General features: G+C 37.9%; 1 protein-coding gene across 4 annotated transcripts in view; it reads left to right on the top strand.

Annotated features, from left to right (window-relative positions):
* Positions 1–14,894, top strand: part of HELZ (helicase with zinc finger) — a 158,978-nt gene that overhangs the window by 56,001 nt on the left and 88,083 nt on the right. For all 4 annotated transcript variants that reach the window (XM_060080430.1, XM_060080431.1, XM_060080432.1 and 1 more), the window contains 3 exons: positions 2,013–2,280; positions 10,049–10,382; positions 11,444–11,574. In XM_060080430.1, the coding sequence (XP_059936413.1) occupies positions 2,013–2,280; positions 10,049–10,382; positions 11,444–11,574 (733 nt within the window). The remainder of the gene's footprint in view (positions 1–2,012; positions 2,281–10,048; positions 10,383–11,443; positions 11,575–14,894) is intronic.

The following is a 14,894-nucleotide window of genomic DNA, read 5'->3' as shown; positions in this document are numbered from 1 at the left end:
CAGCGGCCATGGCTCACGGGCCCAGCCGCTCCACAGCATGTGGGATCTTCCCGGACCGGGGCACGAACCCGTGTCCCCTGCATCGGCAGGCGGACTCTCAACTACTGCACCACCAGGGAAGCCCTAGCTAGTGACTTTTTAAAGAAGGTGAATATAATATTGATGTAGGTATAGTCTGGATCAGTTTCTTATTTAAAATAAAATTATGAAATATAATTTCCCTATGCCCAAAGAATAGACATCCTTTTATTACATATTAAATAAATTCTTCAATACTGCACAGAGTTCAGTGTTTTTTTTTAAAGAGCTGGTTATTTGGTTTCTGTACCATTAGTGTTTCTCCTTTTGACTTTTGAATTAAGGGAAGAAAATTATGTACATCCTTACTATTTTGTTAATAGTATCTGATCTTTAGTGATGGTATAATCTGTTTTAGGAATGTTGGCGTTTGTATAATTTAAATATTTTTTATAGCTATGATCTAATGAAAGGATAGGAAGGGCCCAATTTTAGAGTGATTTAGGAAGAAAATGTGGTTAGTTTATGAAACTTCTCATAAGGCTATTGTAAAAACAGACCATCATTATCTCATCCAGAGGATTTTAAAAATGCAAAATTTTAATAAGAAGACCATCTTTATATATTGATGGTTATAGTTGTGTTTATAGTGCCATTTGATGAATAATAAAATTGGCGTGTAAAAATGCCTTTTCAAGGAACAAAGATTAGAAATTAGGACTTCTACATTTTAATCTTTATTATGATACTAGGATAAACTATTTTCTAATATTGAGAAATTTCTCTTGGTGGATGACTATACTTATATGTTTATAATTTATATATAACATTTAAATATAGCAAAATCTGTCACTAAGCAAGACAAGACAATTATACAATCTGCTCTCGTTTCAAAGATAGCACAGGATAACTTGTCTTTGCACTTTGGAGACTGATCTCTGTTTAAACTTTTTATTATTTCTTCCTAAAATTTTAACTTGAGGTGTAAAACCACCTTTCCAATTAGGTTATATTAAAACTGGATCTTGGCCTAATGAGTTAGTTAAGCAACTTTTTTTTCCCCTTTTGGTCAAGTTCCATATTTATAGGTGTATGTGTGTTCCACGCAATAGAAAACTAAAATGCACTGTGGATAGAGTGAGGCTACCTAATGCTCAGGATTTATGTTACGATGTATTTCACCCGGTGCTGGTATCCTGCTGCATTTTTTTCCCAGAGCTGTGAGAACTTGATCAGTCATTCTTTTTTTTTTTTTTTTTTGCGGTACGTGGGCCTCTCACTGTTGTGGCCTCTCCCGTTGAGGAGCACAGGCTCTGGACGTGCAGGCTCAGCGGCCATGGCTCATGGGCCCAGCCGCTCCGCGGCATGTGGGATCTTCCCAGACCGGGGCACGAACCCGCGTCCCCTGCATTGGCAGGCGGACTCTCAACCACTGCGCCACCAGGGAAGCCCAGTCGTTCATTTTGACATTGTGCTCTACTTACCATGCAATTTAACTGAGGCTAAACTGGATTTTTCTGAAATGGCATTTGAATAGTACATTTTATCACTTTTAATGTGGAATTTAATGTGGGAAAAAAACACAAAAGGTTTTTGTTTCTCTAGTAGGAAGAGAAAAGTGATTATCACCTGATGAGATTTTGTCTTATGAGAAATTTACCATACTTTCTTCCTGCAGATCAGATTTCTCTTGACTAAAGGGTTAAGTTCTAAATATTAATCTGTATTTTTAAAATGTTAATAACTATTCCTGGTATGTCCTAGCCTGAGGTACAACAAAATATTTTTTACATGAATTCCTATTTATGTTATTTTGTTAACCTAGACAAAAAAATATTTCTGATATGGGGAAAACGCTCTGTCAAATGGGGTTTTATATTGTTTCATTTTTAAGAACTTTAGCATACAAAGTTCTCTTACCAAAATGCGCAGTGTATTATTTGAGAATATTAATGTTGTGTTCCTTTATAAATGTGTTTTTTGTTTCCATTTAGATCTTGAGTACCTGATGCATGCAAAACAACAGCTAGTAACCACGGCTAAGCGCTGGGATTCTTCTTCTAAAACTATTATAGATTTTGAACCTAATGAAACTACTGATTTGGAGAAGAGCCTTCTTATCAGATACCAAATTCCTCTCTCTGCTGACCAGCTATTTACCCAGTCCGTTTTAGACAAATCATTGACCAAGACCAACTATCAGTCACGGTTGCATGACCTTCTTTATATTGAGGAGATAGCCCAGTATAAGGAAGTCAGCAAGTAAGTTACTTTAGAAACACTTCCCTTTTCTTTTCTTTCTTTTTTAAAATCTCCCCTTTGGATAGTATTTTTCATGTTTAAAATACGGAGGGGTGCCTAAGCGCAGCCAGGTAGTGAAACGGTTGTTATTCAGTAGCTGTTATCCAGTATTGGTATATGAGCTTAAGGGAAGAACTGTGCTCATCTTGGCATCCCTAGTGTATAGTGCCTTCCTCACCTCCACAAGCCTTGCTACCGTGCGCTGGGAGTATAAACACATGGTCCCTGCTCTTCAGGAGGTCTCTGTCAGTGGGAGAGCAAACACTCAATGATTATTTGTCGAATAAATGTACAAAAACTGAAGGAGACCACATATTTTGCAAAGTAATCATGAAAGTAGTATTGAGGGAATTCATACTGGTTTCTTACATTTTAATGATAAGGACTGGACTCTACAGGAACCCCTCAGAGATAGTGTGGGTTCGGTTCCAGACCACCACAGTAAAGCAAATACTGCAGTAAAGCAAGTCACATGAATTTGTTGATTTCCCAGTACCTGTAAGAGTTAGGTTTACACTATTCTGTAGGCTATTACGTGAAATAGCAGGATGTCTTAAAAAAAAAGGTACATACCTTAATTAAAAAATACTTTATTGCTAAAAAATGCCAACCATCGTCTGGCCTTCAGCATGTCATAATCTTTTTGCTGGTGGAGGGTCTTGCCTCAGTGTTGCTGGCTGCTGACTGATCAGGGTGGTTCGTGGTTGCTGAAGGCTGGGGTGGCTGTCTTATTTTAATTTCTTAAAATTGCTGCATCGATTATCTCTTCATGAACAGTTTCTCTGTAGCAGCAACACTGTTTGATAGCATTTTATCCACAGTTAGAACTTCTTCCAAATTGGAGTCAATCCTCTCAAACCCTGCCACTGCCTTATCAACTAACATATTCTAAATCCTTTGTTGTCATTTCAGCAGTCTTCACAGCCTCTTCACCAGGAGTAGATTCCATCTCAAGAAACCACTCTCTTTGCTCATCCATAAGAAACAACTCCTCATCTGTTAACTTTTTATCACGAGATTGCAGTTACTTCTAATTCTAGTTCTCTTGCTGTTTCTACCACATCTGCAGTTTCTTCCTCCACTGAAGTCTTGAACCCCTCAAAGTCATCCATGAGGGTTGGAATCAGCTTCTTTTATTAAACTATGGTTAATGTTGATATTCTGACCTCTTCCCATGAATTACAAATGTTTTTATTTTTTTTGTTTGTTTTTGGTTTTTTGCGGTACGCGGGCCTCTCACTGTTGTGGCCTCTCCCATTGCGGAGCACAGGCTCCGGACGCACAGGCTCAGCAGCCATGGCTCACGGGCCCAGCCGCTCCGCGGCATGTGGGATCCTCCCGGACCGGGGCACGAACCCGTATCCCCTGCATCGGCAGGCGGACTCTCAAGCACTGCGCCACCAGGGGAGCCACAAATGTTTTTAATGGCGTCTAGAATGGCAGATCCTTTCTAGAAGGTGTTCAATTGACTTTGCCCAGATCCATCAGAGGAATCACTGTCTATAGCAGCCATAGCCTTATGAAATATATTTCTTAAATAATAAGACTTGTTAGTCGAAATTACTCCTTGATCCATGGGCTTTAGAATGGATGTTGTGTTATCAGGCATGAAAACAACATGAATCTTGTTCCTCTCTATCAGAGCTCTCAGGTGACCAGGTGCGCTGTCAGTGAGCAGTAATGTTTTGAAAGGAATCTTTTTTTCTGAGCAGTAGGTCTCAACAGGGGACCTAAAATATTCAGTTAACCATGTTGTAAACAGATGTGCTGTCATCCAGGCTTTGTTGTTCCATTTATAGGGCACAGGCGGAGTAGATTTAACATATTTCTTAAGGGCCCTAGGATTTTTGGAATTGTAAGTGAACATTGGCTTCAACTTAAAGTCACCAGATGCATTAGCCCATAATGAGAGTCAGCCTGTCCTTTGAAGCTCTGAAGCCAGGCATTGACTTCTCTCTAAAGTCCTAGGTAGAGTCTTCTTCCAGCAGAAGGCTGTTTCATCTACATTGAGAATCTGCTGTTTAGTGTAGCCACCTTCATTAAGTATCTTAGCTAGATCTTCTGGATAACTTGTTAAAGCTTTTTGCATCAGCATTTGCTGCTTCACCTTGCACTTCTACTTACATTATGGAGATGGCTTCTTTTTTAAACCTCGTGAACCAGCCTCTGCTAGCTTCAAGCTTTTCTTCTGCAGCTTCTTCACCTCTCTCAACCTTCATAGAATTAAAGAGAGTTGGGGCTTGTTCTGGATTAGGTTTTGGTTTAAGGGAATGTTGTGGCTGGTTTGATCTATCCAAACCACTAAAACTTTCTCCATATCAGCAATAAAGCTGTTTTTCTTTCTTACTATTTGTGTGTTCATTGAAGTACAACTTTTAATTTCCTTCAAGAACTTCTCCTTCACATTCACAACTTGGGTAACTGGTACAAGAGGCCTAGCTTTTGGCCTGCCTCAGCTTTTGACATTCCTTCCTCACTAAGCTTGATCATTTCTGGCTTTTGATTTAAAGTGAGAGACATGTGACTCTTTCTTTCACTTGAACACTTAGAGGTCATTATAGGGTTATTAATTGGCCTAATTTCATTACTGTTGTGTCTCAGGGAATAGGGGGCCTGAGGAGAGGGAGAGAGATGGGGGAACAGCCAGTTGGTGGAGCAATCAGAACACACACAGTTGTTTGCTGTCTTGCATGGTTGCGTTTTGTGGCATCGCAAAACAGTTAAAATAGTAACATAAAAGATCACCATAACACACATAATAATAATGGAAAAGTTTGAAGTATTGTGAGAACTACCAGAATGTGACACAGAGACATGAAGTGAACAGATGTTGTTGGAAAAATGGCACCTATAGCCTTGCTTGACTTAGGGTTGCCATAAACCTTCAATTCGTAAAAAACGTAGTATCTGCAAAGGACAGTGAAGTGCAATAAAACAAGGTAGACTTGTACTTTTACATGGTCACCTTAGAATTCTCTTTTTGAAAATGGATTGAATGAAACCTCTCAAGATTAGAAAAAATGTATTTTGGCTTGAGACTGAATTTGATAATCAGGTTTATCTTTTTTTTTTTTTAAAGAAAGATTTTTTTTTCAAAGCAGCCCAGTTATTAAGAGTTCTTTTTATGTTAAGTTTTAGTATGAGATGTGTGGAGATGGTAAGAATAATACTGCATTTCATTTAAGTTTTAGAATATGCTTCTGAGTTCTTTCAAGATTTTTTTTCAACTTCTCTTGTCCTCAGCTACATGTTGTTGTGCATTCAGTAATGATTCCACCTTGAAGTGAAATCGATTTCATTCTAAGATATACATTTTCAAAAGAAATTGGCTCTGGCTGAAGCTGTCATGTGCATGTGCATCAGAGTGTGTTGTGGCCTGCAGGACTGGGGCATTGTGGCTGCCCAGCACTGAAGCTGGCAGGACAAGCCCCATATGCAGATGCTCATTTCATCATTGCGGTGACTGAGGCCTCTGCTTATTCAACCTTGGTTCTGTGGCTCTGCCTCAATAGACCCAGCTGTTTTTTGGCTTATTACCTTGGTTGACTTTTGTTGTCATTCATTTAGTCAGAAATTGCATGAAGGGAAACTCACTATATATAGTTTTGAAGTGTTTTTAAAGTTACACTCAAGAGGTATAACTATTTCTAACATAGATGGAGCCATATTTCTTTTAGCTAGAAGTATGGTTTTAAATTGGTTGAAAACTTTCCTGGGCTACTATTCTGCCATTTCCAAAAATGTTAGGAATCCTGTAAGCTTTCAAGTTGATTTTAAAATGTGGCATGGAACCATGGAAAGATGTTTTTTCTTCTTTTTAAGACATATCTTTGTTAATTATAGGATATATTTTGTATTTTAGGTATTTCTGAGTTACTAAATCTCAAAAATGCATATTATTTTAATACTTAAGAACGCTTACTAATGTCTTTTTAGTTTCAGCCTGTTAAACTTTTAGAAAAATTAAATATTAGTAGCTGTAACTTTGAGAAGGTCTCTAATGTCTGCATCTTGAACATATGGTGACGCTTCTGTGGGAAAAGCTGTATTTCTTAGTTCTAGTGCCTCTGCCTCAAGAGTTTTGTTGCAAGGCACAACTCAATGTCATAAAAGAATTCTCTTATTGCTTTAAAACTGTGAGATTAATTTTTCATGCCTGCTAAATTGTGATCAAGTGTTTTGGGATGGTAGATTCCAAAATAGATGTAACAGTAAAACTTTAATATATTACCCGAGTTAGTTGAGAAAACATTATAGGATTACAACAGTTTGTTAGGGAATAATATGAAGTAGTTGAAATGGGAATGTGGTACCTGGAAAAAAATCAGATTATTACAAACATGTAAAATTAATTCAATGAACAGAATTTATTGAGTATTCAGAGTGTTAGGTTCTAGGCTGGTCATTGCTGATTCTGAGGTAAACAAGTTACGTTTCGTTTCCCCAGAGCTTGAATGACATATCAAAGTCAGCTTTCTGGACCAGGTGGCATTTAAGCTGAATTTTGAAAAACAGGTAGAATTATCAGGTGAAGAAATAGGACAAGGGTATTTAGTTTGAAGAAACAGGATAGGAGAATAAGAGCGTAGAGTTGTGGGGGAAGCTGCAAGTCGGTCATCGTAATTTTAATGGAAGGGACGTGTGTGGTGGGGTGGTAAGATAGAAAGCTGTTTACACTTTACCCTCGGAGCCGCCTATCATTGGACTCGCATTTTACAGAGACCCTCTAGTGGTGGCTTGGAGACTAGATCTGAAGCAAGACATCATGGTAGGTGTTTGTTACAGTAATTCAAGTTAGAAATGTTGAGATGCAGATAATTTAGGAAGAAGAGGAACTAACAGGGCTTGGTGATTGTATGATGGGGAATGAAGGTTGGTGAGAGAGACAAGGTCAAGGATAACTTGGTTTCTGGCTGGGACAACTAGGTGGATAGTGCCATTACCTAAGCTGTCTAATACACGGGAGGATTGGTTTGGGGTAGTACGTGGGGAAGTCAGATGATGATTCTCTTTTGCTTTTACGGAGTTTGCAGAGCATGAAATCCAATGTGCGTATTTGGCAGTTAGGTTTACAACCCAGAGCTGAGAGATCTAGGAGAGGGCGTCCTCATCTTGTGAGAGCTGACAGGGTAAGAAGAGGGCAGGGTGGATGCTTAGAAGGTGGGTGGTACTTGGATGGAAGATGGAGGAACAGCCAGAAAAGTAGGAAGAGAACTAGGAGAGTATGACTGTACAGAAGCCAGTGGAGGAGGGAGTTTAAATGAAATGGAAAGTGGTTGCAAAGTAATAATAATTTTAGAAAAGATCAGAAAGCTGGACATCAACTTTAGCAACAAAGAGGTCATTTGTGAATTGAGAATGGACTGTTAAGGAATCTCTTTTCTCTGAGAAAGTTTTTAATGACCACACATCTCAGGTATATGGATGGTAAAAGCAAAGTAGAAATTTAACTTCATTTGAAAAAACATGAAAAACCTAAGGGTTCCTTTTCTTCTGTAAAGCATATATTTTATTTTTTCAAAAAAAGGAAGGTGAACATAGACTATATGTAAACTGGGAAGGGTAGTATACTTTTGTTTCATTTTATGACTTATTTTTATATGAATCCTTAGTGCACATTCCAGTCTTGAAAGAATCAGACATAACTAGATAACATACAATCTGTGTTTCTTTAAATTATATTGTACTTTTCTAGTTTGGATCTAGTGAAATATGGATAGAGAATGAGAGAAGTATAACATGATTTTTAAAAATTCCACATATATATATATATATATATATATATATATATATATATGAGTGATACACAGAGCAAGTACTCCTAGAATTCATTTGATCCTCATAGAAAGCCACATTATTAAATATTAAATTTATATTTATAATAAAGTATATTTTTACATATCTTTTTGGAGCCTTAAGTATTCTATTTTAAGTGTTTTTAAAATTTTTTATTTAATTTATTTATTTTGGGCTGCGTTGGGTCTTCGTTGCTGTGCGCGGGCTTTCTCTAGTTGCGGTGAGCAGGGGCCACTCCTCGTTGCGGTGAGTGGGCTTCTCACTGTGGTGGCTTCTCACGTTGCAGAGCATGGGCTCTAGGAGCACGGGCTTCAGTAGTTGTGGCGCACGGGCTTAGTTGCTCCATGGCATGTGGGATCATCCCAGACTAGGGCTGGAACCCATGTCCCCTGCATTGGCAGGTGGATTCTTAACCACTGCGCCACCAGGGAAGCCCTTAAGTGTACTTTAAAATAACTAATGGAGCTTATAAATGCTATGACTTGTTACATGCATAAATAGCTGTTCAGATGTGTTACTTTCCTTAAGTGTTTTCTTATTTCTGTTAAAATATTTCTCTAGTCTTACAGTTTTCTAACTTTAAAGTATATAAATGGAAACTCAAAATTTTAATATAATGTTTTAATTAGAATTGGTTTCCTAATATTGTAAGCAGTACAAATGTTTGTGTTACAGAAGTGCATAATGTTTTAGAAAAGGGTTTTTTTTTCTTTTTCCTTAAGAATTTATTTCTTGACATCACATCAAGAAAATACAGAAAATTCAGAAAATTTCAGAAAATCACAAGAAAATTCAGTAGTACCATTAAAAAGTAGCCTTTTCCACAAATGGGTATATAGATTATAAAACAATTAAATTTTTTCATTCAAATTTTTTAAACCTTATTAAGAAAAAGGAGACAGGGCTTCCCTGGTGGCGCAGTGGTTGAGAGTCCGCCTGCCGATGCAGGGGACACGGGTTCGTGCCCCTGTCCGGGAAGATCCCACATGCCGCGGAGCGGCTGGGCCCGTGAGCCATGGCCGCTGAGCCTGCACGTCCAGAGCCTGTGCTCCACAACGGGAGAGGCCACAACAGTGAGAGGCCCGCGTACCGCAAAAAAAAAAAAAAAAAAAAAAAAAAAAAGGAAAAGAAAAAGACAGTGTTCCCATTGTTACTGCTTTGTCTTTTCTCTCACAGCACCACTTCAGAATGGCAAAGGAGAAGAGCTGTTAATTAATTTAAATCTTTCTTTCACTTCATCTTTCTTGACTGTGTGAATTAATCTTGATTCTCTGTGCTTCTTGCACACACATGTTCTCTTTCATGCTCATGTGTGCTCATGGAAGTGGGAGTGAGTGCACCAGCCATTGTCTAATAAGATAGCCTTTAACTTTTCTTTCCATAATTTGGGCATGAGACCTGCCTTGATGTAGCCATGAATAAAAATGTATTCTGGATGTTATTCGTCAACGGTATTGGAAGAGAAATTTTATGGTTAGAATCTTGGTAAGATCTACTTGGAAAGCAGCAGTTTAATAAAAGTCTGTTGCAGTTTCAATACAGTACATTTCCTTCTGGCTTTAGGTGATTTTAAAGTCTTGATTGTCCTAATGGTATATTCAAACAGACTTTCATATTAACTAGTACATGATATTTCATTTTATTAAAAAATCATACTTAGCGTCATTTTAAATGCTCAAACTTAAAAATATGTGTATTCTTCAACACAACTAAGCATACATTTTTATAAACTTGGAGAGTTTATTCACTTAAAGTTTTGTTGTTTCCAGCTTGTATTAAAGATAGTATATAATTTGTAGCTCAGTGGAGTGGAATTGATAATGAACCTTTAATTTTTCTATGTTTATATTTGATTTATTTTGTTTTACTCTCTTATTTAGTTTTAATGTTTTTGATGTAAAATATTCAAACTCATTTTCTACTTCTGACTTAGGTTCAACCTTAAAGTGCAATTGCAGATTCTAGCAAGCTTCATGCTCACTGGAGTTTCTGGAGGTGCAAAGTATGCTCAGAATGGACAACTTTTTGGCCGTTTTAAGCTTACTGAAACACTTTCTGAAGATACTTTGGCTGGACGGCTGGTGATGACCAAAGTCAATGCTGTTTATTTATTACCAGTCCCTAAAGAGAAGTTAGTACAGACCCAGGGAACCAAAGAGAAGGTTTATGAAGCTACTATTGAAGAAAAAACAAAAGAATATATATTTTTAAGGATATCCAGGGAATGCTGTGAAGAACTTAATCTTCGGCCTGATTATGACACACAGGTATGTTTTGAAGTGTGGCAGCTTCCCTGTGGTTGTCTGTAGTTTCCCTGTCAGCAGATCCTCTTCTTCTGGTTTGGTTTCCCTCCCTCTGCCACAACTAGAAGTGCAGTTGACTTTGAAGTATTGATTCTGGTGGGTGGAGAATTGGACCTTTGATAACTTTCAGAGAAAATCGATTCTCTTTAAGTAAAATCTAAAATGTTCCAGTTTTATATGAGGTCAAGCTTTCTGATTTCTGTTTTAAATCAGCAATGGAAGAACAGATTAAAATAAACTAAGCTAGATCCTGGGGCAGTTCTTATCTAAAGTTGTATCTACTCTTGTTCTTTTTTTTTTTTTTTTTTTGCGGTACATGGGCCTCTCACTGTTGTGGCCTCTCCCGGACGCGCATGGCTCACGGGCCTAGCCGCTCCGCGGCATGTGGGATCTTCCCAGACCGGGGCACGAACCCGTGTCCCCTGCATCGGCAGGCGGACTCTCAACCACTGCGCCACCAGGGAAGCCCTGCTCCTGTTCTTTTTGTCTTTATGGATTTTTAGGTGAACTGTGCTCAGTCTGCCATACTTAACTGGAAAGCTACTCTTTTTTTCTTTTTAAGTATAGCAGTTGGTGAATGTTATCCATTCATAGTAAATCAATAATACAGTGTCATAGGCCTGGTTTTAACCCTTGAGAGATGATATTTCACAGTTGTTCTACTAATTTTATCAAATATATTTTTCTTAGGAATGGTGGAATCAGATAATCTTTATTTAGAGATTAAGTAATTTACAAGTGCCTCAGTTTCTTTAGATGAAAAATGAGGTTAATAATAGTATACACGTCATTGGTGCTATCAAATGGGATAATCTATGTAAAGTGCATATTACAGTGCCTGGCACTGAGTAAACAAAGCAAATATTAGGCATAATAATTATTATTACACTATGATTACACTTTAAAGGCATCTCTAAACTTGGCCCCTATAAAAGGGTATCTCCACAGAGCATCCTAGGAAGCTGAAAAGCACTGATGTTTGCTTTAATGCTTTAAAAAAAATTTTTTTTTATTTTGTCTTTCAGGTTGAACTTCAGTTTCAATTAAATCGATTACCCCTCTGTGAAATGCATTATGCACTAGACAGGATCAAGGACAATGGGGTTTTGTTTCCAGACATCACTATGACTCCAACCATACCTTGGAGTCCCAACAGGTACAAAAAAGAGATATCTCATTCCAGAAGTTATATAAATTTTAAATTTAATATCTGTATCAAATAACTCAAATATGTTTATAAGAAAGTTTCCATATATTCTTCAAGAGAGATGTTATTAGTTGAGAAAAGAGAGTCCAAGAACCCTTAGAATGAAGCATTTGAAGTTCATCATCGATTTTCTTCACTTTTCCTCAGAGTCTAAATGAGTTCTATTGCTTTTCTCAACAGCCTTAACTTGACAGAATGCCAAGCAATTTAGGAATATTCCTGAGTAGAAGCTGAATAGGGAAACTAGGGCCTTTCTAAAGTGGTTCAAATAGTTAATTTAAAATAATTTTTGAATAGGAAGACATTTTTGTAATTTAGGAAAATGGAGGAAGTATCATGGAAGATGCTATAAAGTTAATTGTTATGTAAATATTTTTCTGCTTAATTCTCTTTACACATCTTTACATGTCGTTAAATATGATACCTCTATTTTGTTTCCAGACTAACTGTAGTGACAGCTCTATGACTGCATCTTTTTTATTCTTTTACTGGATTTTATCCTCTTGGCCCCTGCCCATGCCCAGCTCACTCCACCTTTTTTTTTTTTTTTTTTTTAAATCTCAGTGGCTCCACAAAATAGTTTATTTTTTAATCACTTGTGTCAATCTAGTCATGGTAGCATGGCCCTGCTCCATCTCTGATGGAGGCTCTGGTATCTTTACTGAGTGGTTTCCAAGGTCACCCTAGGTGCTGACATGAGCTGGCAGACAGGGGAAGCAGGAGCACAGAGGACCATGTGGGAAATTTTTATGGGCCAGGCCTAGAAGTGACTTATATCATTTCCCCTCACACTTCATTTCTTCTGGTCCTAAAAACAGAACAAAGCAAAATATGCTTTATAATACAAAATCCAAATCGTTTCTCCCTTGTTTTCACTTTCCTCATTCTTCTTTTTATTGCCAAAATTCTTGAGCAAGGATAGTCAGCCTAATTGTGGTATTCTCATCTACTCATCCTGTGATCTGTTTTCTACTTCCTCGCCCTCCTGAAAGTAAACAGTGATCTACCAATTGTAAAAATCCAGTGACATCTCATATTTTTAGCTCTTATTTGATTTCAGCTTCTCTGCATCCTTCCCTTCTTTCCATCCCTACAGCCAGTGCATAATTTAGAGCTGGACTATTTCAGTAGCCTTCTAGTCAGTCGTCAGTCCTGCTGTCTGTGTCTCTGTTCTGTGGTCCAACCCACATGCTTCTTCCAGAGTTAGTTTGCTAAAATAATCATTTCATTTCACTGCTTATAAACCTCTGAAGGGCTTCTCCTTGATATGCAGATAAAGTCTGAACGTCCTAATACAAAACTCATATTATGTGGTCTCATTGACAATGCTTCTCAACAGTATCTTTTCAGATTTCTTTTACTTTTTTCTTCTTACTCTCCCTTTCTTCCTCTAAATCCTCATGTTCTAGCCATATAGAATTACCTTGACGTTTGTTTAATTTGCCCTGAACTTATTTGCCTCATCTTTTTTTTTTTTTTTTTTTTTTTTTCTTTTTGCGGTATGTGGGTCTCTCACTGTTGTGGCCTCTCCCGTTGCGGAGCACAGGCTCCGGACGTGCAGGCCCAGCGGCCATGGCTCACGGGCCCAGCCGCTCCGCGGCATATGGGATCCTCCCAGACCGGGGCACGAACCCGTATCCCCTGCATCGGCAGGCGGACTCTCAACCACTGCGCCACCAGGGAGGCCCTTGCCTCATCTTTTAAAAAATTCTTTAAAATTAAAAAAATTTGTGGTAAAATCTACATAATGTAAAACTTACAATCTTAACCATTTGTTGTTGTTGTTGTTTTTGTTTGTTTGTTTGTTTGCGGTACACGGGCCCCTCACCGCTCGGCCTCTCCCACCACGGAGCACAGGCTCCGGACGCGCAGGCCCAGCGGCCATGGCCCACGGGCCCAGCCGCTCTGCGGCACGCGGGACCCTCCCGGACCGGGGCACGAACCCCCGCCCCCTGCATCAGCAGGCGGACCCCCAACCACTGTGCCACCAGGGAAGCCCCATCTTAATCATTTTTAAAGTGTGCAGTTCAAGAGTGCTAAGTGTATTCACATTGTTGTGTAGTTTATCTCCAGAGCCTTTTCATGTTGCAAAACTGAAACTTTATACTCATTAAACGCTGCATTTCCCCCTCCCCCAGCCCTGTGTTCTATCTGTGGTTTTTTGTCCCTGAAATAATCTTTGCCCAATATTGATCTATTGGAGGATCTACCTGTCCTTTAAAATTTAGTCCTGCTCAAGGGCTCTCCTTCTAGTAAATGAATCTGCTCTTCCATTTCATTATTTCAACAAATATTTATTGATGCCTAGTATGTGCTAGGTTCAGTCAGTTTTGTACTTTCAAGCATAATTTCTCTAAAATTAATTTTTCTCAGTTGTGTACATTTCTGCTGTTCTCATTAGACTCTGAGCTTTTTAGAAGAGACCACATCTTATTTGTCTTTGAATCTCCAACACAACCTTGCACATTATTAATATATGACACGTTTAAATTAATAAGAATATCATGTTTAAAGAAGAAAATTAGGGTTTCAAATATGAGGCTATACCAGTAAACTTATAGGCATTGACTTGATATGTTCACTTCTGAAAAATATATTGTGTATAGCAGTATATTCAAATACCACTGATTGCAAGTGTTAACTGCAAAAGTAAGGAAATGTCAAGTAGCAGAAAACTTTCAAGCAGGAAGAGATTTCATACCCCTATAATTTAAATAGTAATTAAAATGTATCTAAGTCTAGGAACGCTGAGAAGCTATTAGCCATTTAAAATCTTTTCGGGAATAAGGTGGAATATAGAAAGATAAATGAAATTGAGAAATTATTCTTGAGCATGTAGTCTATAAATTAATTACAACAATGCGTCAGACCAGGGGAAAAAAAGAACTTAGAATTAATTTGGTTCAGGGAATAAAATAACTCTTATTTTATTCAGAGTAAACTTGAAAAGACTTTATATTGTTTTAATTGTGACATTCAGAGATGACTTTTACCAACATGTTTATTGTAAATCTTCTTCCCTTTATTAAGCAGGTAGTATAATAAATAGAGACAATTTGTTTTACTTATTGGCTTTCTATAAATGTTCATCATTCATGACCAGAAACTATAGAGATGACTCACATTGGTAAAGTTTCTGATCTACTCTGAAGCATTTATTTGCACTGAAACAATTGACAAGTAGAATGGTCTATGTAAATAAAACAGAGATATCGACATATTTTAGAATTATACCTGTAAATCTGTTACTAATCTCTTAGATTTATACT

Source organism: Mesoplodon densirostris, chromosome 18, assembly GCF_025265405.1.
Source record: "Mesoplodon densirostris isolate mMesDen1 chromosome 18, mMesDen1 primary haplotype, whole genome shotgun sequence".
Classification (NCBI taxonomy): Eukaryota; Metazoa; Chordata; class Mammalia; order Artiodactyla; family Ziphiidae; genus Mesoplodon; species Mesoplodon densirostris.
Note: the sequence above shows the minus strand (reverse complement) of the source record. Positions and strands in the feature narration are given on the sequence as shown.